The sequence below is a fragment of the Hyaena hyaena genome, unplaced genomic scaffold, assembly GCF_003009895.1.
Source record: "Hyaena hyaena isolate Hyena2069 unplaced genomic scaffold, ASM300989v1 scaffold_56, whole genome shotgun sequence".
Classification (NCBI taxonomy): Eukaryota; Metazoa; Chordata; class Mammalia; order Carnivora; family Hyaenidae; genus Hyaena; species Hyaena hyaena.
Genome location: NW_024080688.1, coordinates 1735170 through 1761784, shown reverse-complemented (window position 1 = coordinate 1761784; position 26615 = coordinate 1735170). Strand labels below are relative to the sequence as shown.

Sequence of the window (26615 nt, the reverse complement as noted above, 5' to 3'; positions counted from 1 at the left end):
CACAGCAAAAGCACTTCTAAAGAACAACGTGCAGAAACACAGAGGTTACGAACCTTGCTGTGGAGTGAGAGGGAAGAGAAACGCTAAACCAGGCACTCGGAGCCTTTTGTTTGTAGTTTACTCCCACTGGAGACCTGGTTAATGGGTGGCCTCATGTCATTTGGATATGACAGTGCAAAGAGGCGGATGCTAAGCAGGGGTCAGGAAACCTGTTAGGTGATAATACCCCAAAGGGAAAGACCAGGCACAGACAGTGCTGGATGCATTTATGTATCTTAGGCTGTAACTGTCACAAACTGGTGAGGCAGGTATAATTACCCCTATGAAATTAAAACTCAGAAGAATTAGGTAACTTGCCCAAGGCACAGTAGTTAGGTCGGAATATGAACCCTAGTCTCTGGGGCTCGTAAATCCCTGTCATTGGCCTGGGCCGCCTTTATCACCTCCCACAGCCACCATAAAACCAGAGAAACCGGAGCTTAAGGTCGGGAAACCCACAGGCTTTGGAGGGATGCCCGACACTTTTCACAGTTTCTGCAGCCTCAGAACAGGCTGTATACGTTCTGTTACTCTGGGCTTCTACGACCCAGTAAGGCATCTTTAGAAAGGAAAAGGAAGCAGGCAGTGAGCACTCTGGGAACCAGCACTAGGGACTAACTAGAGCAGCCACAGGAAAACACTGGGCTGTGGTTTCCGTTAGGTGTCACCCACTGCCCTCTGCTGGCCACTGGAAAGAATGAGTGGAAAGAAAACCGAAGATTCATTTCAGATTGATGCTCTAGAGATGATGATGATGGATTTTGACAAATGTTTTATTAGACAAAAATTCAAACTATAAAAGGACAGTATGGCATGTCTCATGTTTCTTCACCCAGCTTCAACGATATATCAACTCATGGCCAGTCTGGTGTCATCTACCCCTCACCCACTTCCCTTCACCATGATTGATTTTGAAGCAAATCTCAGACATCCTGTCCTTCCATCTGTGGAAATTTTATTTTTTTTTATTTTTTTAAAATATTTTTATTTATTTCTAGGAGAGAGAGAGAGGGAGACAGCGTGAGCAGGGGAGGGTCAGAGAGAGAGGGACATACAGACTCTGAAATAGGCTCCAGGCTCCGAGCTGGCAGTCAGCACAGAGCCCGACGCGGGGCTCGAACCCACGAACCGCGAGATCATGACCTAAGCGAAAGTTGGACGCTTAACTGACTAAGCCACCCAGGCGCCCCCTGTGGAAATTTTAATATGTACTTCTAAAAGAAATTTTTAGGGGCGCCTGGGTGGCTTAGTCGGTTAAGCGTCCGACTTTCGCTTAGGTCATGATCTCGCGGTTCGTGGGTTCGAGCCCCGCGTCGGGCTCTGTGCTGACTGCCAGCTCGGAGCCTGGAGCCTGTTTCAGTCTGTGACTCCCTCTCTCTCTGACCCTTCCCTGTTCACACTGTCTCTCTCTCTCCTAGAAATAAATAAAACATTTAAAAAAAAATAAATAAATAAAAGGAATTTTTAAAAACATGATCACATGATCACAACAAAAAAAATACATGAATCTAATAATTCCTTATAGCAAAAGAAGCCCAAAATCAAAAAAACCAAAGCATTCAGCCTCACGCAAGAAGCTGCAATCATGCAAATCACAGATTAATAGCCTAAACCACCCAAGCAAACAAAAACACCTCATCTTCAGCCTTGCCAGGATAAACCAGCAGGAACATAGATTAAATAAATATCTTAATTGGAAATGCAAAGCTATATACACTCCTGAGTGGTAGCAAATCTTCAGCTGAGTAGATCTGGCCCATGTGCTATTAAATCTTTGTTGAATTTTTGGCTGAATCTTTCCGAAGACTTGGGAGGGCAACACTGTGTCCTCGGGGCCAAACACTGGGCCAGGTATCCAGGCAGCTGAGGTGAGAAGTTAGGAGGTGTGGCCACACCAGCTTCCTGGCAATCTCAGCCCAGGGATCAGAATCTGGCTAAAGGCTTACTCCCTGCTCCGGGTTACCTCTGTGCCATCTAGCCCCGTTACTGCAAATTTCTATTTATGCATCTAGTTTCTGAACTCCTTGAAGGCAGGATGGTGTTATGTTCACTTTTGCATCCTGCATGGCTAGCATATGAGGGAGGCTCAGCAGATGGTCGCATCACGAAAGGCTGAATGAGGAAAGTCCATCATCTGACAATATCAAGTACTGGAGAAAAAGGGGAGAAGCGTGAACTCTCCTTTACTGCATACAGTAGGACTATAAATTGATACAATCACTCTGGATGGCAGTGTAGCAATGTCCAAAGCTATGTACAAATGCTTAAGCCCATAAAACAATAACGGGATGTTTAAGACAATGTTTTTAAATGTACATTCAGAGAACAACATCAACAACAAGAAAACAGAAAGAGCTCCTGGAAATTAAAAAATATAATAGCACAAAAATAATCTCAATAGAATGGTTGCAAACTAAAGTTGAGAAAATCTCCCAGAAAGCAGAGCAAAAAGACAAAGAGATAAAAAACAGATGAAAGGAAATCAAAGGGCTCTTCAAAACCAAAGAAGGTTCAGTATCTGAAAAAAAAAAAAAGGAGTTCCAGAAAGAGAAGCGAGAAAGCAGATGAGAACTTAAAGCAACCATAAAAGAAAATTTTCTTACATTCTTTTTCTCTGAAAGGGTGATGAGTACCCAGTAAAATGGATAAAAACAGATTCACTGGCAAAGCTTACCCCTGAGAAATGTCAGAGCCCTGGGGCAAGCAAAGACCTAACCGGCTTCCAGAAAGAACACACGAAGGACTGAGAAGCAGAATGGCTGGGCTTCCACAGCAACCCTCAAGTGAGAAGACAATTGGAATAATGATATCGCAAGTCTTTACAAAATGATTTCTAATCTCTGTCCAGCCCAAGCGTCAATTCCACGGGAGGGTAAGCTCAAGACATTTCTGGTTACACACGGTCTCCAGATGTGCCTCCCTGCATCCCTGCGAGGAATGGCATGCTTCACCAAAATGGAAGCGTGCACCGCAAAAGCAACAGGGGACGGGATCCCTCCCACGAGACACAGAAGATCTCTGTGGGAAAAGGCAGTGGTGCAGGGCAGGCAAGGGGATGATGTGCTCACCTGTGAATCACAGTAGCAGAGTCATAGGCTGTAAACTTGGACGACTGACTTCACCGAAGCTATGGAGCAACTACCTGAGGACTGAGGGGCGGGAGGGCTGAGTGTGCAGGGCGGGCTGGCTGCGAGAGCCCAATTCTGGCCCACCAGAGCGAGCACTCAGCAGATGATGCCTGGAACTGCAAAGGAGGGAGGCAGCGGGATGCACCCGCTACCGAGAAAACGGGCAGTGCGGACAAATAACCCGCCACTGGTCTCTGGAGAGGGGAAGTGGGGGGAAGGGCAAGGGGCGGCTGCTTTTGCAACAAAATGCACACGCAACTTTCAGAAATCCCAAATCCAGGGACAAGCTGCACGTGAGGAGCTGTTCAGAGAACCGAGAGGGGAGTAAGGCTTCCGCCACCACCTCACACGGTTTGACTTTTCTAGACTAGCTGACGGTGCTGTTTGGCCTGTGTGTACACCATGGCTATGTCCCCGTTCATGCCCATCAAAACCGAGCACTTCAGAAGCACTTGCGGATACAGATAAAGCTTTACGCTCTGATCAGGAGTGCTGAGGCCACTCAGTCCAGCAGCACCTCAAGCGTGAGTTTTCCCACGTTCTTACCGGCAGTGAAAATGCCTTTGGTGCTCTGTTTCATGCTAGAAGGTCTCACAATTGCTGAAAGTCCTGTGAGAAGAAACCAACAAGGATGCCAAAATGCCAGATGTTAGTCATCTTAACACTTTTAAAGCCTAAAACTAAATATTCTCTCCAGTTATCCAGTAAAGCTAGCCAATCCTCCTCTGCCCTGGTGCTGTAGAATGACAGCGGAGAGGGAATCAGGATTGAGGGCCAGCCTGGAACTGCCAGCCGCGTCCCCGACTGGCTCTGTGAGCACAGGCAAACGCCTGGCCCTCGCTGGGCCTGGGCCCCACCTTAGTTAAAATTGGGGATGGATTAAGTCACCCTCAAAGGTTATTTTATGACTTGAAACCTGCTTCAGGCTGCTGGTTCTCAACCCCAAGATTTGAAATGATTTTTAAAAAATCCCAAAGTTTCTGCCCAGGAGAAAAGCTTTCCTTCTGAAAACACAGGTAGGACTCCTGTGACCAGAATCGTGTTACGTGAAAAAGACCAAACAAACAACAGGCCTCCTCACTTATCTTCCGAATAGGTACGTGGTAGCCTGAACGCATGCTCTGAAGGCCTGGGGCAGGTCCCTGAGAGGGGACGTGGGTCTGCCCGCCGGCTCGGTACCATCGCTGTGAAGCGCACCTAGCGCAGAAGCCTGAATCCTTGAGGAGCTCACGAAACAGGAAAACGTGCTATCTGGGGGAGGGGGTTGTTTTCAGTCATAACTCTTTCTTTACCGACTGCCCTTCTAAATTATCTTTAACACCTCAAAGGGAAGTGGGTCTCTGAAGATAAGATTTCTGTGTAAACATGAGGAAGGCCTTGGGGATAATATGTGGAACATACTACGGGTCACGTCCGAGGGAGCCCTGGTGAACACACTGAGAGATACATCGAAGGGGAGTTGGCTGGTGAAAGCTGTGTTCCTGATGTTACAAAAGCACTAAAAATGTCACCAGGCTCCTTCCTTCTCAGACCACCATGAAGAACAGAGTCATCTTTGGAATAACTTCTAGAAGTTACGCTGTTGGAACCAAAACAAACATTGTTTCCCCCTTTGACGGTGATTTAGGACCCAGGAAGCTTAAAACAGAAGGACTTACGCCGCCCTACTTCAAACAAATGACAATTTAGATTTGGAAACCCCCCAGACTGTTAGTGCTGTCTTCTTCCCTGAGATAATCTGTCTCTTGATCTCAACTAAGCAAGAAAGAATAAAGAATATGTCTCTGTCACAAAGTTTGCTTTTTACCCATGGCCAGCACTTCCTCAATGTCAAATTCATAAACATACCTTGTCGCACCACCTCTCCACAGTCCGGGTCATGAGCAACTTGTAATAAAGTTTCTTCCACGTCTCTATTTTTTCCAGGAGGGTCCATAATATGATTTATTTGTTGCTGTAAAGTTCTGGGCAATGTCATTAGCTGAGTGAATTGTCCTTCTGGGCTTTTATCTATCTAAGAAAAAAAAAAGATAACATCTGTGGAAAGTTCTTTGAATTCACACAAACATACATGGACCCACATCCTGGCCACCATGCTAAGGAGACTTATTCCTTTTCTGAAACTGAATGCATGCGAGTTCAGATTCTGTGTTCCTTCAAAAAAGCTAATTCTTTTCCTATCATTTTTACATGAGAAAAGAAAGAACAGAAGCCTCTTTCAAGGATCAATTTCTCACTCTCAGTTTTAAAATTTCTATTTGTCTTAAATCCAGCAGTTAAAGGAAGTGAGGCTATAGTTAACATTCACTGAGGTTCAGGAAATCCAGGCACTCACGCTCTCTCCATTTTAAACACAGGGGCAGGGCACTGAGTGACACACCCAGGGTTGTACAGCCACTAGGGGAGAGTGGCACTCTAACCTCGTGTCCCCTGCCTTCTGGGCCTTTGACTTACCATGCTGGGTTCATCAACTGTAGGAATACACTGATGACAAAGAGTAAGTTATTCACTTTGAATCTGTTGGCACCCAGTAGGCAGTCAAAAAACATTGGTTGAATAAGGGAATGCATAACTGCGTCAATAAAACTTAGTTGTCACTATTTCTTAAGTAGGATTAAATGACACCAGTGGTTTCTATTCCCAAGTATTCTACATACATCAAGTTGAAAGATAAATACAGAAACAAAACATATAAAACTATGCATCAGACTTTACTTTGAATCAAAAGTTAGCCACAGAGCTGAGGCCACACCCTGCTTCCCTAACTACAGTTTCAAATACTTCGCTCCATGGAACTAAGTTTTTATAAAACCATGTGAACGCTGCCTGCCTGCCAAGCTGAGACCAGTAACCCCGCCCTCAACAGCTCATCCAGTATCTTCCAGGGAAGAATCTGGCTTGTACTCTTTCAACGAATGTTTAGGTTTTCACTTTGACTAAAAGAACAGTGAGAAAAAAACTAGACAAATGTATTCAATTTTTGATTCAGATTTTCCAGATATGACTAACTTTCTTAATTAGAATTCACTCATTCTCTCACTTTTTCATTCAGCAAGTATTTATTGAGTATTAATGCCTGGATTTTCTAGCTTTCTATGAAATTAATGCAAAGAAGAAGAAAATGCTATCATTTCATGACTCCAGTAAAAATATTCAGGTTTACTTAAACTGAATATTTCATATTCATCATTAAGATGGTTCTAAATTCACAGGATTTGACCTCTATTTAGTTTTCCTTAAAGGACAAAAAAATGTGGATATTTCTGTAAACTTGCTAGAAATATTTAGAGACTCACATTTTAGGGCTAAGAATTGAGATTAGTCAAAAGGACCTTATATTTCTGTAAGGCTTTATCTATGAAGCTTTCAGCAACTTTAGAGATGCCTAAATGGCTTGAGTAATATGAGCAATTAAAAACTAGCATTTGCCACAGCTTTCTCTTGAGGAAAAGAATGCACTGGAATTTCTGCTTACACGCATGTGTTTGTTGAAAGACAAAATATTAGGTGACATGTTCAAATAAATTGCTAAATTCTGTGTAATTAACCTTACTCTTTGAGTCTCATTAAAACATGGAAGTGAAAGCACTGAGTTAAACTGTGGGAGTCAAACTGCATTGTAAACTGAGAACAGATACTACACATGATCTTAGCCAAAAGGCCAAGAAGCGATCAAACTGCATTTTAAAGGCAGATATGGAAAAGGCCACATACTGTATGATTCCGTTTATGCGAAGTGTCCAGCACAAATCCATAGACCTGGAAAACAGATTAGGGGCTGCCTGAGGGGAGGGGGAGCTAGGGACTGCTAATGGGTATGCTTTCGGACTGATGGAAATGTTGTAAAATTAGATTGTAGCGACTGTTGCACAACTCTGTAAATATACTAAAAACCACTGAATTTATGGTATATGAATTATATCTCAATAAAACTGACATCTTAAGAAAGCAAATGAGGTCATATGATACTGGATGTTGGCTTAAGGGCCGAGGTACTCAGTCCCCCAGCTGCTGGGAAAGCTGGCTGGCTCCTTCTCTTAGAGTCCCTCCCAGACTTGTCTTCAGCCAAACGGAGCTGGTGGATCCCAATATGGGAAGGTGAAGGAGTACAAAGGCCTGGCTTCTCCTCCCCAAGCCGCGATAACCAGGGTCAGCGAGCTTCGACAACGCCACCACAGGATCAGATGAGGGCTTGTCTCAGACCCACTCAATCCCCATCCTACCAATAGGTACCAGGAACGGTCCTAAGAAGCATACTCCATGATGGCATTCGGGAGCTGTCGCAGTATGGAAGGCAAGTGGAAGCCTCTGAAGCTGCCATTTTCATCTCTTATCCAAAAGAGTAATTAAAAAAACCCAACAAATCTCGGGAGGAAAGGCTGAGATTAGTGCTATGTGTAAACCTAAAAGATGCAGGGGTGTGATGTTTAATTTTGTGTCACTTGGGCTTGGCTATAGTGCTCAGTTGCTTGGTCCAACTTGGTCTAGAAGTTATTATAAATATTTTTTAAGATGTAGTTAACATTGAAGTCAGCAGACTTAGTAAAGCAGACTACCCTCTAGAATGCAGGTGGGCCTCATCTAATCAGCCAAAGGCCTTATGAAAAAAGACTAAAGTCTCCTGAGGAAGAAGGAATTCTGTCTCCAGACTACCCTCAGATTTTAAACTACTCTTCACTGAAAATTTCAAACTTGACAGCCTCCACGATTTAATTTCTTAAAATCTCCCTCCCTCCTCCCCTCCTTCTCTCTCTCCCTTTCTCTCTTTCTTTCTCTCTCTCTCTCTCTCCCCCCCATACTGGCTCTCTCTCTCTCCCATACTGGCTCTGTTTTGTTGGAGAACCCTAATACAAAGGCTAATGGTCTCCATCATATTTCCATTAAGTCTGGCCCTCACAGAAGCCAAATGGGTTCTGGAAGATTACAGCAGACTACCAACCAAGCAGAGCCCCTGTCACTCTCCTGTGCTGGATGTGGGGAGTCGGCTAGGGCAAGTCAACAGAACTGCAGGCATCTGGACGGGGCCAAGACCTGGGGAATGCATTCTTTTCCATTCTTATTGGGAAGTTGGATCAGAAGCAGCTCAATTCATGAGACAGACAACAGTATCTCTTATGGTTTGCCTCAGGGCTATGGTAACTCGCCCATCCTCTGTCATAAGACAGCCCAAGAAACCCAGACTAGCTGGCCATTCTGTATAATCTCATGCTGGTCCACTCCATCAATGGTATGTTGCTACTGTTACCTGGTAAACAACAAGAGGCAAGTACATGAAGTCCTTGGTAGATACACAGACTCCAGAGGGTAGAAGTCTCGGGAGCCTAACACATCAGTGAAGTGTTCAGGGGTTAAGCGGTCTGAAGCATGCTGGGACATTCTCTCCAAAGTTAAGGTCAACTTCTCACATCTCGCACCTCTCACTGCTGAGAATGAAGCATGATGCCTGGTAGGCCCTTCAGGTCTTGCAGGCAGCATATTCCACACTTAGGTGTAATGTTCAGACCCGTCTCCCAAGTGATATAAAAGGATTCCAGGTTTGTGAGGCTCAGAGCAGAAAAGACCTCTATAGCAGATCCAGGCAGCAGTGCGAGCAGCCCCAGCCCTTGGACCATACAACCCTGTAAAGTCTATTATACGAAGGGTATCATCAATACAAAAAGAAGCCACAGGAAGCTTGTGGTGGGCTCCCGTAGGAGAATCACGAGGTAGACTGCTAGGGTTCTGGGGCAAGGCCGTACCACCCGCAGGGAGGAACCACACACCATTTGAAATCGGCTCTTACATACAAGACGGAGAGATGGAGAGATGGGGCTTCTAACCTTGGGTCATCAAGTCACAATGCATCAAGAACTGCCCACTGCGAGCTGGAATCTCCCATATCCATCAAGTCTTATGGTCAGGCAGGCTCAACAGTAATGCCATGGAGATGGAAGAGGTACACAAGCACTGGACAGGAAGGCCAGAGGCAGTAAGCTGCACAAAACAGGGCACCTAAGCCCCCATAATATCTACTACGCACTGGTACAATCATGTACAGCTGTACTGGGTATAGTACAGCACAGCTGTACCAGTGCATTCCATTCTATTTCCCCACTGGTCCATGCCTATGGCTAAATGGAGGGCCCTTGTGACTGGCCCTTGGAGGAAGATAAAGGATGAGCTTGCTTCATGGATGATTTGGCTTGGTACGGACAAGCTATGATGATGCACGACAGCCCCACTCAGGGATGGCCCAGGAAGACATTAATGGGGGAAAATCTTCCCACATGGCTATGCTTCAGGGAGTGTAGCTGGTCATCTAGTTAACATGGGAAAGCAGCCGCAGGTAACATATACAAAGACTCGTGGGGAGTGAAGCATGGTTCGCTGGTTGCGCCTGGAAGGAAAAAGACTGGAAGACCTAAGACAAAAAACTGGGGAGAAGAGGCCTGTGGATGGACCAACTGGAGGTGGGCACAAGGTGTGAAGATCTCTGTATTGTATGTTAATGTCCACCTGAGCATCCTTCGCAAAAGAATTAACAATAACCAAAAGAACAATTCAGCCAGTTGATTCAATAGCCTCTGTCATCCCAGGGCTGGCATCTGGCTCCTTGAAGGAGTAGCCATGGTGACAGGGGTAGAGGCTCTGCCTAGGTCCAGGGCCGACTTAGCTACTGCTGCTGTTCAAACTCCATCCTGACAGCGACAGAAGCCAACACTGAGATCCTGTTAATAGGACCGTCTCTTGAGAATAACCAGCCACTTGGAGGAAGCTGACTACATTGAACCCCTTCCGCCTGGGAAGGGGCAGCAGTTCATCTCAACTGGAAGTAACACATATATTCTGAGTATGAGTTTGCCCTTCCTGCATGCAGGGCCTAGCCAGGACCACTCCAGGGCTTACAGAATGCTTGCTTCCCCAGCACGGTTGTACTGTGTAGCATCAGAGCACAAGAGGTACAAAGATACAGCAGTGCCACAGGACCCTGGCTCCCTCTTTCTACCATACGCTGCACCAAAGCTGCCAGCCTGACGGAACAGTTCTAAGTTCTAATAAGGGGAAATCTGGGGCCCACATAGCAAAGAATCATCCAGCCTAAAATGCCAGGGGTGCCACTGTTAAGGAATTCCACGACAGAACAATGAAGAACAGTGGAGGCAGCCGCTTGGCGATGATACTCTGTGAGAATGAGGGGTGCAGTAGGCGTCCTAAATTAATGCCCCCTCTATAGTGCTCTGTTCCCATCTGGTGGAACACACAGGCCTGGGAACCAAAGGGTGTAAGAGATAGCCTTGCTTACCATCATTCCCAGCGGCCCACTAGGGAAATATGTGCTTCCCATCTCCACAACTTTAGGGCTTTAAACTTAAAGCTAGGACCGCCACCTACTGCCTTCAGATCCCATGCCAAAGTCCAGCAGACACAGAAAGGAGTCACCGTACTGGCAGAAGTAACTGGTGCTGATCATCAGGGGTAGGGCTGCTGGTACAATCTCTCAGCATCGCTTGCCCAATTTGGGGGGTGGATGCAAAGGGCAGCAACCATAGCCTGAGATGGGCGTGGTAACTGGGTCTCAGGCCCCTTGAGGATGACAGTCTGGGCCACCAAGTCTAGCCCAGCACAAATGCTAGATGAGGGTGAGGGGAGTTTGGAATGGGTAGTAACTGAAGGAGCAGGTGGGTGTCAGTTACAGCCTCACACCAGGTGCAGCCTGGGAATTGTAATTCATCTTACCCTCGTAAGTTTCTCCAGACTAAGAGAACAATGAGAGCTTACATGACACAGACTTTCAGAGGCCATAGGGAGGAATTTGGAAACGTTTATCTTCATAGTTACAGAAAATTCCCAGCCCTTTCCCCCCGGCTCAGTTTCCCAAAAGTTTCCCGAGAGTTGTCAGGTAGGCATGCTATCCTTCCTGATCCCGAACCAGGGAGTAGATGATGTCCCTTTGGAGAAATCCTACAGATACTGACACTTGGGGTCCTTCAGTGAAACAGGGAGGTCCTTGCCCCACGACCCTACAGTGAAGCCCATAGCTGACGAGCCCTGTCCATCACAAAGAACTTCCAGTCTGCATTTTTGAAAAGTGCCTCGCTTTTTAAAAACAGTCCACAAAGGATACCCAAACATTTGAGGAAAGCTAACACCAGACAAGAGTGAATCAAAAGAAAAACGTATCTAAGAGAAATAGAGACAACATAGGAAGAAAGAGAAAACTTCAAAAATTATAATGAAGACCACTAAAGGGCCGAGGAAGGCTAATGCATTTGTAAAACAAGAACAGGATGCTATAAGGAAGAAAGAACATTCAGAGGAAATGAAAAATTCAGTAGGAGTGCTAGAAGACCAATTTGAAAATTCCTTCTGGAAAGCAGAACAAAACCTCCAAAGAAATAGGAAGGAGAAAAGAGAAATAAAAAAAGATCAAACCAGGAGGTCTGACATCCAGCTAACAGGAATTCCAGAAAGAGCAAAGTAAGAAAATGGGTAGGAAGAAAATTACAGAAATAATAAAGCTTCCTAGAACTGGAGCTCATGAATTTCCAGACTGAAAAGGCTCATGAAGTACCAGAATAGTGGTGAAAAACCTGTATATAAAGACAAACCACCATGAAATTTAAGAATATCAGAAAAAAGGAAAAGATCTTAAACACTGTCCAAGAGCTAAAAAGGTCACATCTAAAGGATAGGCAAACTGAATGTCACTGGACTTTTTTTTTTTTTAAGTTTATTGATTTATTTTTGAGAGGGAGAGGGGAGAGAGCACACACACATGAGCAGGGCAGGGGTAGAAAGAGAGGGAGAGAATCCCATGATGTGCGGCTTGATCCCACAAACCATGAGATCATGACCTGAACTGAAATCAGAGTTGGACGTTAACTGAGCCACCAAGGCACCCCTGTCACTGAACTTTTTAATACAACACTTAGAAACTAGAAGAAGTGAAGCTACGACTTAAAAAGTCTGAGGGAAAATTATTTCCAACCTAGAATGTGATAGGTAGCCCATCAGTCAGTGCACAGGTAGAATTTTCAGATGTACATGATCTCAAAAAATCTACCTTCCTCGCAACTGACATTAGAACTAAAAGGTATACTTCACCAAAATTAAAGTGTTACCATGAAAGAGGAAGATAAAAGATGCAGAAAGTAAAAAAAAATTACCCAAGAAGAGAGGCAGGAAAACTCCCCAGGGAAATAACAAAAAGAAGGTCCAGGAGAAGAGCTGTGCAGCAAGCCTAGAAAACAACCAGTACAGAAAAAAACAGGGCACACGGGGCTCCAGGAAGAAGTGTCCCCAAGAAAAAAAAGAAACAGAAAATACCCAATGTTTGCCTGTAAGGGGAAAGACTAAAAGATTTGTAAGACGGTATGGATTAGTGATAGGTACAAAGAAAACCAAGCAAATGAAGAAAATGAGACAATTATTAACTCCGAGAAAAACAAATTTGTTCAGGAAAGGAAGTTTCATAGTTTATACCTCAGCAATGAAGAAAAGTAAGTTGTCATACTAGAGTAAATATTGAATATTAACCTAACCAAAAATTATGAAATAACTATACGTGAAGCAAGAGGAAGTGAGGCAGGAAGGGAAGTGTGTGTGTGGGGGGGGGGTGTGCACACACATGCGTGAATGGACGTTGATGGGAGAGGAATAAGAGAGTAAAAAAATCCTTTTGTCTCATAGACGGGTGACAAAAATCAAGTATAAGAGAGAAAAAAAAATCAAGAAATAACAGTCAAATCATATTGTTTAGAGACACGGAGGGAAACACGGGCCTCCTAGCCGGATGGAAGCTCACCTCTGGGAAGCAGCACTGAAGAGTAGGAAGGTACACAGTAGGGAGCCTCTACTTCCTGTTATAAACTGTGAGGTGCCACTTGGTTTTTAAACCACATGCATGTTGAGGCACTTGGGTGGCTCAGTTGCTTAATTGTCCACTCTTGGTTTCAGCTCAGGTCATAATCTCACAGTTTGTGAGCTTGACCCCTGCATCAGGCTCTGCGCTGCCAGTGCACAGCCTGCTTGGGATTCTTTCTCTCCCTTTCTCACTGCTCCTCCTGCCCTCTCTCTCTCTCAAAATAAATAGGCTTTTAAAAAACCCACATGCATGCATTACTTTGAGAAAAGTAAAAATTAAAAAAAAAACTTTATTAGGTGCTCCTTTTATTTGGAAGAGGAAGAGCATTAAAAAAAGTAAAATACAGGGGCACCTGGGTGGCTCAGTAGGTTGAACCTCCGACTTTGGCTCAGGTCATGATCTCACTTCTGTGGGTTTGAGCCCCGCATCAGGCTCTGTGCTGATAGCTCAGAGCCTGGACCCTGCTCGGGATTCTGTGTCTCCCTCTCTCTTTCTGCCCCTCCCCTGCTGGTGCTCTGTCCCTCTCTGTCTCTTCAGAAAAAGAAAAAAAAAAAAAAAGGTAAAACACAGTGTTCTTTACGCTAAACATTAAAAAAAAAATCTGTGGTCTCTACAGTTTAAAAAAATCAAATCCAAATTACTCTCGTCAAAGGAAGAGCTCTTTAATAATTATTTTCAAATATTTACTAATATAATTTTTAAAGATACACTGAAAGAAAGTTTTATGTGATACATTAAGAGGGAAGTTCCAGACATAATAAACATAACAAGTGGGGAAAAATAAGCATCAGAATAATATGTGTAAGAGTCCATTTATATAAAACAAAACCAAAGACCAAACTTCCTCATACATGTGTATACGTACAAATAAATAAATAAATAAAAGATCTGGGAGAATATATGCCAAACTGTCAGTAAGGTTACATCCTGGGACACAAATGGGATTGGAGATGAAAAGAAAGCAAATCCGAGAGTTTATTTTCACTCATTTTTGATTGGTAATTAGTATGCATACTAAGAATTTCAAATGGCAAAAAAGATACACCTGGTGAAGACAGTCCTTCTACCAAGTCGGTTCCAGTTCCCTTCCCCAAAGGTGGCCCCTCACTACTGGTCTCTTGGGTTACTTTTTAGTATTATTCCAAGTACACTGAAGAGTATGTTTACATATGAAACTTTTTTAAACTGCAAATGTTATCACAGGAGTCATACTGTTCTAACCCTTCTTTCTTCCCCTTAAAATAGCTCTTGCCTTAGAAGCCATGTAAATTATTGCGGGGGTGGGTTTACCTCCAGTCGGCCTTGCTGGACTTTATACACCACCTGGGGATTCTCCTGCAGCGTGCTGTCGTAGAGCTCGCGGAAGTGGGCTATGTTGGGCTTCACGATATTCAACACTTTTGTCTTATCCTCTCCAACCACCATCCGAAAGTCGCCTGGTTAAAACAAATGGAAAAACAGATTTCCTTGAGGCGACCCACGACTACGGCGCCAACATTCACCTTGCACTAGCTCAAGAGAGCAGCATCCCACATTCAATACACTTGCCGTTCCTCCTTTGTGCCACGAACACCTTCCCCGAGGAATGCGGACACTTGTTCTTGGGGAAAAGGGAGCCTCCAAATCGTAAAGCCCTTTATGCCGGTGAAAGTACAGTTACCTAAGTGCAAAAGGTAATCATCATTGAGGAGCGGACTTTTGTTTTTGTTTTCCTAGTGCAGAAGGCCCGTACTTATGATGGCCCATCCTGTGAACAAAACTGCCTGGGACCAACCATGGAGCTCAGCTTGAACCTCTTTGCTGTGTTTGTGTGAGTGCCTTTGAGAGACCTGATGAATATAAAAGAGCCTTATATTTGATAAGGGGCAAGAGCAGTGGGTGTTAAAAGTCCTAGTAAGAAGAGGTTTACATTTAAGATGAACTTCTTGAAAGCAGGTATCTATCATTTTTTTAAGTTGTGAGTGGTGAGGAATGAGGAATGTCCCTTACATTTGCTGATGGGAATTGAGCTGCAGAATATACAGTTCTGAAGGACAAAGAGCCACTTTTGACACAAATTTAAGTGCCCTTGCCTGCCTATGCCATTGACAATTATCAGCAAGATACAGGGAGGGGGGAAAAAGATGATACAATGTGAGAACATGAGGGAATGCCTACTGGGCTAGCTTGCATTCAAAACAGGCTGGACACATGTGAGGGCCTCCCAGGTGAAGCTTGGCGAAAGCACTGGGGCCGAAACTTCTGTTGGAGAGGGGGAGAAAGTCGTCCATGCAAATGAGGTAGCAAGTGTAGGGAGATGCCCCAGCGGCTGAGGAATTAATTCCCAGGTGAGACGTGACAATGTAATTCATCATCCAAATGAGGTCGCTTCTGAGAGTGAAGGGGGCATGATGAATAATTATACTAGGATAAGTAAAAACTGGGCAAACCCAGACATACGGTTAACCTTGCTAGTCCGTTTCCTCTGGGGAGACAGGAGAGGAGGGATCACTGAAATTCTCATGGACCACAACAGGTATTACTAGAGCAAACTTTTGCTTTGTTTTGGGAAAAAAAATAAAGATACCCAATAGTAGGTACTTCAGTAAGGAGTAAAATGTATGGGTTTTGAAGCTTCCGAGGACCAATTTATGCTATGATTTTACAGAAAGCCGCAGGGGACTGCCAGCTTCATGAAAACAGACTGAGAAACAGCCTCTGGACCCCAATCTTTGTGAATGAGGTCTGTTCAAGGCAGTGAGCAGAAGTGAGTTCCGGCCATAACGGGCTGCCCAAATATGAACAAACTTATTTTTTTCCACTATTGTTTTAAAGGGAAAGAGAGTTACATAGTTAAATCTTGGGATGACTGGCAGAGATTGTGTAGAGAAATCGAACCTTTCATATATTGTCGACTTCATTAACTGGTAAAGTCCTTCGGAAAGCAGGGAATGAACAGCCCCATCTCTGGAGAGCGAGCCTGAAGAAACAGACCCAGACAGCGGTGAGGTGGTAATGTTCGCTGAGCATCTGGTACATGCCAGGCCCTGTTGCAAGTGCTTTGCTGTATTACCACGTCAATCTGTCCACCCCTACCCTATCAGGTAGATTCTGATCCCAGTCAGCATCAGGGCAACACAGACAGAGCTGGAGTCACCTGCCTGAGATTTCCCAGTAAGTGAAAATGCTACATATATACAACTGTGCACCGAGGTGCTATTTATAATACCAAAACGCTGGGAGCAGCCCAAACGTCTAACAGCAGGGAAATGGATAAATTACAGCGGCACACCCACACGCTACCACACAAGTGTGCGGCCATTAAAAAATTACAGTAATCACACACAGCGACATGGAAAATGATCATATAATAATAAGCAAGAAACTAAGACACAAAAGTACAAGAAAACTTTGTGTAAAAAAACAAACAGGAAAAGCAAGACGAAAAGATTACAGAAAACTGTTCTTTTTGCTCTAATAAGTACACATTTATTGTGGGCTTTTTGTGGTATGTGTGTGCATTGCACTGTTAACTTTGTTTAGTCCTGGCAAAGCCTCCTGAAGAAGCTACTAAGTATTCCCAAATTTACGGATGAGGAGACTGAGGTGCAAAGGTCCAGCCACCCCTCAGTATCAGCGTGGTGACATTTTAGGTGACATTTCAGGCGACTAGGGGTACTCTACTTTGCAATTTTCCTCCATTTCCCTCACTTCTATAATGCTGGCACACTACTTCTAGCATTTTTAAATAGATGCACGGGATGCGGACATGCGGACTTTGGCAAATGTGAATGGAGGGGCAGCTGGGTCACCTTTCCTTTGTGTGAATCCTCCTGCTTGTATTTAGAGCCTATAAATGGATTCTGTCAATCTTTGAAGGGATAAAAGGTCCTCCAACTCTGAATCCAACCTGGCTGGCTCTGAAGTGAAAGATCAGTGTGCACCACTGTTGAGTTCTAAACATTTGGGTCATTTCTTCTCTTTCTGTACATTCAATGAAGTGTTCTTGTATTTTAGACAGTAATTTTCTTAGAGAGTGGCTGTATTTTACTAAAATGTAAAAGCCGACTAATCCAAATCCTCCCCCCAAAGAACAACGGCGTGTCATGATTAAAGGAAAGACCTGGAAGATACGAGGGGCTCTCAGAGAACGAGGGCTGGGCCTCATCCCCCCCCGCACCGCCAGCTTCTTGTGTGCCGCCGGGCACAGGGAAGGCACGTCGGTAGTGTCCGCTGAACTGAATTTCTCTGGCTGCCGGGCCGCGCAACTAGGTTGTCTGCAGGGCAGAGGAAGCAAATGGGCTTACGACCCGCTTCTTCAGAGCAACAGGAATGGAGTTGTGGGCATGGCATGACCTGGCACTTTGATCCTAAGAATCATGTTTTCTTACCTCCACAGATGTTTGCAACAAAACCCAGGGATTGAGAAAAACCGACTGCTGACTTTTATTTATTTTACACCTTGACTGCTAAGTTTAAATCTTGACCGCTCCAGCCAGAGAAATGCCAGGCTCACAACCACGGGTAACCAAAAGGGTCATTTCTCTTCGACTTTGAAATGAAACAAACCCAGAGACCGGTGAACTGTGTGTAGTCGGCCTGCTTTGTGATTCTAGCATGCCCCCAGGGGTCAGGGGCCTCATTATGAATGTAGGGATGTGAGGGGCTGCACCGAGCAGTCTGGCAGGGTCTGGGGGCGGGGGGGAGGGGGGAGACTGGTGATGAACCTTTTTGAGTCGGTTTCTTCTCTGTAAAGTGGCTGTGACAATCATACTGACCTCACAAGGTTGTTCTTATTATTATTTTTTTTAATCTGAGAGAGAGTAGGAGAGAGAGGAGACAGAGAGAAAGAGAGAATGTGCAAGTGGGGGGAGAGAGAAAGAGAATCCCAAGCAGGATCCATGCTCACCACAGAGCCTGACACGGGGTTCGATCTCACAGCCCTGGGATCAGGACCTGAGCTGAAATCAAGAGGTGGACCCTCAACCTACTGAGCCACCCAGGCACCCCACAAAGTTGTTTTGAGATCTAAATGAGCTAAGGCAGTAGAGGATGCTTTGTAAATGGGAAAGCAGACAGTTACTGTTGCTATGATATGCACACAGGACGGGAAAGGAGAGAGGGCAGAGGAGGCCCTGAGTCCTTGAAGATAATAACTGGCTAATTTTTCCCTCTTAAACTAACTGCAACACTGCCATTTTTTCAGTTCAATAACTATTTGGGTGGCTAGTAAGTACCAGGAGCTGGGCCAGACATCAGAGCTATAAACATATACGTACTATTTGAGGCAGGAAGTGCTATGGAAACAGATCATTTCAGTGAGGGTTACACAAGTAGAATTTCTTATGTGGTGGTGTTTAAGAACAGTAGCCCAAATTGGATGCTGATATGGCAGAATAATATTTTTTGAACAGCTTTTTTGAGATGTAATTCACATACCATACAATTCGCACATGTAAAACATACAATTTCATGTTTTAAGTATTTTTAGGATATATGAGAGGGTTATGTAGCCAATGAATTTTAGAACATTTTGGCCTCCCTAAAAGAAACCCCGTATCCATTAGCAGCCACTCTCTGTCTCCCTCCACCCTTCCATCCCCAGCCCCAGATAAACACTAATCTACTTTTTGTATGTACACATTTGCCCATTCTGGACATTTCATGTAAATGGGATTGTACAATAAATGGTCTTTTATGAGGTACTGTTATGTTTTCAAAGTTTATCATGTTGTAGCATGTAACTCATTCCTGTTCATGGCTAAATGATGGTCTACTAGATGGATGCACCACATTTTTTTATCCACTCCTCACCTGAGGGACATTTGGGTTGTTTCTACTTTTGGGCTATTTATTTTGAATAATGCTGCTTATGAACATTTGTGTACAAGTTTTCGTGAGGATATGTGTTCTCATTTCTCTCGGATGGATACTTAAGAGTGGAATTTCTGGGCTATATGGTAACTATGTTTAATTTTCAGGAACTGCCAAACTGTTTTTCCAAAGCAGCTGCACCATTTTATAATCCCACCAACAATGCATGAGAGTTTCAATTTCTCCACATCCTCATCAACACTTACTCGTGTCTTTTTTATTCTAGCCATTGTAGGAAGCACTGTGTCTGTGGTGTTAACTGCATTTCTCTAACGACTAATGATGCTGAACATCTTTTCATGCGCTTACTTGTTATTTGTATACTTTCTGGTACTACTCTTATCAGATGTATGATTTGTAAATCTCTTCTCCCATTTTGTTGGCTGCCTTTGTACTTTCTTGAGGGTACTGTTTGCAGCATGAAAGTTTAATTTTCATAAAGTTTTACCATTTTATCTACTTTTTCTTTGTTGTTGGTGCTTTTGGTGAATATCTAAGAAACCACTGCCTAACCCAAAGCCACTCTGCTAAGACCTTTATAGTTTTAGCTCTTACATTTAGCTCTTATTTCCATGATCCATTTTGAACTAATTTTGTGCATAGTATGAATTAGGGGTCCAACTTCATTCTTTTGCGTGTATACAAAACAATACCTATTTGAACACAGATGACTAAGGCAGCATTATTAGAAGGCGGTCTAGCACACCACTCAAAACGCAACTCCCCAAATATCTCCATGGTTGCAGAAAAGACATCATATCGCACTAACGCATAACGTGGAAGAAAAGGAGGTAAGAATAAACAGCTGATGCACTTGGTGACAAATATTTGAATCACCCTTCTTTTCCATGCTTTAGAGAACACAAAATGGACGAGTATAGTAAGGGACGGGAGGAATGGGGTTTACGATATTGATCCAGGAAGGGACCAATATGACAGCCACTCATCTGTTCATTCACCCAGTACGTGTCAGGCACCACCGTAAGCATGGGGTAGAGTGAGCAAAAAAAGACAAACATTTCTGCCCTGTACATTCTAATAGTGGAACACAGACCAAAGACAAACCAACAAATGAATAAAATAACCAATATTTCAGACAATAGGAAGTGCTATGAAGAGAACACAAGCAGAGGAAGATGACAAAGTGGGGGGGGGGGATGGAGGGAGGGGAGGTACACTCAGGGCCCTGAGGCCTGGGGGAAGGCTGTCCCAGCTATGAACCAGGAATCACACCAGCCACCATAGACCCTTTGTAGAAGAGCAAAGGTTCTAGAACCAGACGACCTTTGTTTAAACCCAAGCTTACAAGCTACTTAGCTTCTCTGGGCTTCAGTATCCTCAAATGTAAGATGGAATCAATGATAGTAGCTAGTTTATAAGATTCGGGGATTAAATGAGTTAATACATGTAAAACACTTAGACTAATATCTGACACACAGTAAGTAATCCATAAACATAAGGCATTATTGACAATTAATATTCCTTCTGGAGAACTGCATTCTGAGAAATTAACAAGTGACTAAGCACAAAGTTCCAACTGAGGCTTCAGCAAAAACTCAAGCTTGGCAAGTAGAGAAAAATATGCTTCCAAATTACTGAAATAGTCAAATCTCCCATATGCAAGCTATCCAGTGACACTGCTTGCAAGGTTTCAGATGGTGCGACTCTCGTAGAATAAATCTTAATAGCTATCACTCCAGAGAAAGTTTCTTCATTGGCTTTAACCAGGGTCCAGAAATAAGGATGTTTACTCACACTTTAGAGGGCTGGCACCCATTACTGATTTTTCTTCCTCCAAGAATCACTCAGCTGGTAAATTCCTCGCTTTGTCTTATTCCTAGAAGTAGCTGAGCCTGAGTTCAGACAATCTAACGTTGAAAGGAACCCATTCTCTTTCTTACACAAGAGTGCTTAATTGTGTTTTTCACTCTTAAGGACAGGAACGGGCCAAATAATTCACCTGACCTAAGTGAACTCTAATGCCTCCAAATTTTGACAGGCATTATTTGTCAACATGTAAGAAGTTTTGTAACTCTTATAACTAACAATATTACTCCATTTTGGAGGACATCTCCAAGGAAGTTCATGGCCCTCTCTGCCCCCTTCCCCTACAAAGTAATTTCTCCAAAGTGATTCACAGCAGTGTCATTAATAAAACGATAAATGTGGCCAACCTGAGTGTCCATCTATCACTGATCTGTCACTGAATGAGCAAATAATGGTGTCTCAGCTTAAGAAAAACTTATGTGGCCAGCAATGATACATAACAGTAATAAATAATAATAGTAATCATTTTCTGAGCACCAACTATCAATAGGTATGATGTTGGGGGCTTTTACATATATTATCTCATTGAAAACCTTATTAGAAAACAGTTATTTTTGTTTTACAGATAAGAACATGGGCTCAGAAAGGTTCAAGCACTTCTACAAAGCTAGTCTTCAAACTCACGGCTGACTGCCGTCTTTCTCTTTCCTTTGTCTACAACCTCAAGTGGCTGTGTTAGTGTAAACATACACACATCTAAGATAATAATACCTGAGCATTTTCTGTGTGCCAGCCACTTGTTAAGCACTTTTGCATGTATGATTTAATTTAATCCATATATAACCCTTCTTTAGAAATGAAGAAACTGAGTCACAAGGAGCTAAGAAACTTGCCCAAAGACAAAAAGTTCAGAGGGCAGCTGAGATTTGAATCCAGGCGTCTGATTCTAGAGCCCCAGCTTTTAAATTTTTTTGTTTTAACATTTATTTATTTTTGAAAGACAGAGAGACAGAGAAAGAGCAGGGGAGGGGCAGAGAGAGTGAGGGAGACACAGAATCCGAAGCAGGCTCACAGAGCCTGATGCTGGGCTCAAACTCACGAACTGCAAGATCATGACCTGAACCCAAATCCGTCGCTTAGCCGACTGAGCCACCCAGGCACCCGAGCCCCAGCTTTTAAATAGTTCACTAATTCTGACTTCCGTGAAGTAATACAATGTTGAAGAAAAGAAAAAAACAAGATACAAAATAAGACACAAAATAAGACACTCGATGTAAGAGGTTAAGGACGTGACTTGAATTTGTGTCCTTGGTGGAGGTGCTGCTCTAGTTCGAGCCCTCATCACCATCAGGCTCATCCGTCCACCCCACAGAGACGTGCTGAGCACCCACTGTGTGCACCAGCATCGTCCCAGAGGCTGAGGATGCACGGCCAGCCGAAGGCAGACACAGTCCTAACTATCCTCACGTCTGCCTGCACGGCTCTCATGGGGTGGGGGTGAGGGGGTCTCCTCATGGGTCCTCAGCCGTGGTCCTCAGTTCGGATGTCCCTCCCCCAGGCCTCCCCTGGTTACACTAACGTAACACGTATACATTCGCCTCCATGCCGGGCTCTGGTGCTGCCACGTGTTTGCTGACTGACTTTTCAACTAGAATGAAAGCCCCACAGTGGCAGGGACAATGCCTGCCTTCATTACTTCTTTCATCCCCAGAGCTTAAAGAGTGCTTGGCATAGGAGACTCTGGGCATTATTTGTTGAGTGAGTAAGACTTTTTCCTGTTTTAGTCTCTCTGCCTCCTGCACGGTGCTGGCAAAATGAGCTTTCCACGGCAACGCACCTCCCACCTCTTGCAAAGCCCAAAACCTCCCGTGGCTCCTAGGGGTGCACACGGTGTCAAATTCCAGTTTCATTGGCCTTTGTGTCCAGTGCCTGGCCTGGCCTGCCCAGGGAAGAACCTCTTCTCCAAAATACCCGAGAGGCAGTGAAGTTCAATGGTGAAGAGGGTGGGCTAAAATTCTAGCTCCAAGGGCGCCTGGGTGGCTCAGTCAGTTAAGCATCTGACCCATTTTTTTTTTTTTTTAGTGTTTATTTATTTTTGAGAGCCAGAGTGTGAACAGGGGAGGGGCACAGAGAGAGAGAGGGAGACACAGAATCTGAAACAGGCTCCAGGCTCTGAGCTGTCAGCACAGAGCTCGAAGCGGGGCTCAAACTCACAAACTGTGAGATTATGACCTGAGTTGAAGTCAGATTCTTAACCGACCCAGCCACCCAGGCGCCCCTAAGCATCTAATTCTTGATTTTGGCTCAGGTCATGATCTCAGGGTATGTGAGTTCAAGCCCCATGTTGGGCTCTGCACTGACAGTGTGGAGCCTGCTTGGGATTCTCTCTCTCTCTCTCTCTCTCTCTCTCTCTCTGGCCCTCCCCTGCTCGGTCTCTCTCTCAAGACATACACATCAAAAAAATTAAAAATACAATAAACTTATAGCTCCACTACCTACTAACCTACCAGACAAATGACCTTAGACAGATTTGGGTCTCAGTTTTCTCATCTTAAAATGGGGCAATAAATCAGCACACAATCAAAGGAATGGGTTACTGTGAAGGTTAAACTAGTTATTCAATCAAAAATATTGAGAGTTGTTCCTGGCACATAATAATGAGTGCTGTTTTCTTTTGCTATGAGCCATGGACTTCAGTCACAGCAATCTATTCCTTCTTCCCTGCACTTGCCGTGTTCTTTCACACTCCCTGCCTTTTCTACGTGTTGTTTTTAAGTCTATCACTGACTCACCGTGACTGCGTGTTTATTAATGTGAAGTTCCTTAGAGCAGAAATTATAGCTTTAATTCTTCATGAGGTATGGGACGCTGATTCATTTGATAAATGTTAAACCAGGATCATTATGTAAAATTAGTCACTTTAATAGTTTGTACTTACATGAGAAAGGTCAAGGTGACCCTTTAAAGCTCATTTGGTTTTCCTTTTCTGTTTACTTAAATGCTGACTTCTAAGAATAACTGAAGGATTAGAAAGCTTTCCCCTTCCCAATTTTGCAGCCTCTCATCTTCCACCTACTCCTTTCTCACCATCATTTACAACAATCATGCCATCAATACCGACCCGCAAGGCAAAGTGATCCTTAAATACTATATAAAACGTAAGAGGTTATTATTACTACTAGTAATACAGACAGACCTTGTCTCTGCTCGTAATTACTGGCAGGAGCTTGCCCAGTAACTCACAGAGACACATTTCCTGTCTCCCCATCCCCGCCCCCTTCCAGAAGGAATGCCCACCTGGGCAGGTTAGGAACAACATACTATCTCTCACGTGGAAATGGTGCAAAATAAATGTCAACGTTGTAAATCAAAGTGAGGTTGGTGGATAATTTGAAGTTTGGAATATTCTGGGGGCTTGGGAGAGTTACATGGTTTGCAGAGGTTAGAATCCAATCAGTTCAGGGCGACTGGATGGTTCAGTCGGTTCAGCATCCGACTTCGGCTCAGGTCATGATCTCACGGTTCGTGGGTTCGAGCCCCGCATCGGGCTCTGTGCTGACAGCTCAGAGCCTGGAGCTGCTTCGGATTCTGTATCTCCCTCTTTGCCCCTCCCCTGCTCACGCTCTCTCTCTCTCATACACACAAATAGATAAAAACATTAAAAAAAAAAAAAAAGAATCCAATCAGTTCAAGGATAGGTTCCCAGAAGTCTAGGAAAGGCCAGAGGAAAAGCTTGCCTTTCAGCACATGGCCTGAGGCAGGTCTCATACCTGAGAAAGGTTCTACCTGCAGGGCCTAGATCCTTCCCTACCCTCACAATTTCATGCTAATTCCATTATATTATGGAGGAGGTGACCATTGAGTGTACTGTGTCCAGGCTTAGGAACAACCATCACATAATGTCCTGCTGGAAAAATATGTCCCCAGCTCCACACAACCGAATAAAGTGCTCTTGGCGGAGCGTCTCACTCCTAAGCCAGGGACTGCACCGAGCTGGATTCAGTTCCCTCTGGAGAAGAGGCACCAAGGTTGTGTCCTACATTTTACGGTAAAAAGAAGCCAACCTCAGTGAAATGAGTAATGTGGGATCCTTGGGCAGACTCTCAGACCCAAATCTGGGCTAAGCAATAAATAACATAATGGTTAGAGAGCAAGAGGAGACCAGGTAAGAGATGGGAGAAAGCGGAAGCTGAGAAAGCCGAGTCAGGCACACCAAGGTGAGGATGCTTGGTAGGAAGCAGCTCTCTCTCTGTCTCTCGGCCCTTCTCCCAGGAGTCCAGGGCAAGCTCCCTGCCACTTGAGACCTGAGCGCAGACATCACTACCTCAGATCCAAGGTAATGGCGGCCCTTGTCCCGATTTATTTTCTTCTCTTCATTGCACTTACCGTTCTCTGAAATGACCATACGGCTTCTTTACTGCCTGGCTCTACCTAAGAGAACAGCAACTCCCTGAGGAGTCTCACTCATGTCATGCTCACCAGGGTACAGCCAGGACCCAGGGCAGTGTGTGGCACGTGGAAGGCACACTAGAAATAGCTGTGAACAGGGTTGTTGTGTGAGGTTTCAATGATGGAATAAATGACCGACTTTTCTACGTATCTAACTTCCCCCGACCCACCTACTGCTCAGCTACCTACACGCACTCACCTATCTGTGTCTGGTATGGCACTGCCATCCAGCAGCCCTTCATAATCATTATGAAAGAAGCAAAAGCAGAGAGTGACACTGTTGTGAGTCAGCAAGTACTCACTGAACACCCCGTACCTGTGTCACAGTATACAGGAGGATACACCACGGCCCCTCCAGGAGACAAAGCAGAAGTCGGCTGACGCCTGGTCGAAGCTTGAACGCTAAAGTACAGTCTGCTCACAGGTGCAGGCAGTTATGTCGTTCGATAAACTTCGTTAGTCAATGCTCACAGTGTATGGGAGCTCCTAGGCTCCAGCTACCGCTATGCTGCTGTCGATCAGGGGGAGGGAATGGGAGAGAGGCAGCGGTGTGGGCAAAGTAGAAATCGGCTCTGCATCGTTCTCCCACAAAGTGAGCTCTTCATAAAACGTTCTGGTCCAACCTTCTTCACAAGGGAGCACGGGGAGGCCCTCACCCTAATAAGGTGGCCCCCTCTGCCCACACGTTGTATGCAGGCCCATTCATGCCGCTACCGGCCGCACCGCCTCTGCCCCTCCGCTTTCTGCTGAAAGGCAGGGCCACTGCCACGTGGAGCGGGAAGCTACCAAGACTGAGCTTACGTCACTTCCTTTCTGCCCAGTATTGCAGGTGTAGCTGTAGTCCTGCTAGCGGCCTTTCGGGGGAAAAAAAAGACTGAAGGACAGACCTTAATGGTCTCTTTCAGCCTCAAATTTCCATGAAATCTTATCTGTATAGGGATTCAGTAAATGTGTAAACTGCTTCTGCAGTGTTTTGAGCATAGTTTCTTGACTCACACTTAAAAGCTGGGAAAGAAGATATTTATTTAAGACAGTGGTTTTGAAACTATTTTAAAAGTAGCAGAGTTCTTTCTATAAATGAAGTTTTACGTGGATCCTTACTACATCAAACAGGAAGAGGGCTCCCCTCTGGTTGCAGCTAGGGTCAGGGGCCAGGGGCTTCATCTTCGCAGCTCTCCCCTTCCCCTCTGAAGGGGCCCTTGACATCTCTGAGGAACACAACTGGTTTAAGGAGAAAGGGAAGGACGTTAAGATTTGATAAATAAAGTAATGAATGGGGAAGAAGGGAAAGCTTTTCCTTAATGGGGTGAGGAGAGGTGGGGCTGGAAAGTCACCACTTTGTAACCATCATAGTAAAGACTGGTTCGAGCAAGAACCATCAATGAATGCTCAGTCTGTGAGGGAAAGTGTGATAGGAAGCAGAATATACACATGATCTCCAGATGCCTCTCCATGGATGGCCTGGAAGACAGAAAGCTCTGCTTATAGGGCACACACATCACTGGCCTGAGACTTCAAAATGTGAACGTCATGTA

The 26615-nt window shown here is 44.6% G+C and overlaps 1 protein-coding gene and 1 pseudogene across 4 annotated transcripts in view; both read right to left on the bottom strand.

Annotated features, from left to right (window-relative positions):
- TAMM41 (TAM41 mitochondrial translocator assembly and maintenance homolog) overlaps positions 1–26615 on the bottom strand; it is a 47972-nt gene that overhangs the window by 7814 nt on the left and 13543 nt on the right. The window contains exons 5-7 of one of the 4 annotated variants that reach the window (XM_039231399.1): positions 14302–14447; positions 5016–5181; positions 3714–3776 (exon numbers count right to left, since the gene is read on the bottom strand). In XM_039231399.1, coding sequence (XP_039087330.1) covers positions 3714–3776; positions 5016–5181; positions 14302–14447 — 375 coding nt within the window. The remainder of the gene's footprint in view (positions 1–3713; positions 3777–5015; positions 5182–14301; positions 14448–26615) is intronic. The other 3 variants (XM_039231400.1, XM_039231401.1, XM_039231402.1) reach the window with 3 other exon arrangements.
- LOC120231348 lies at positions 6687–6840 on the bottom strand (annotated as a pseudogene).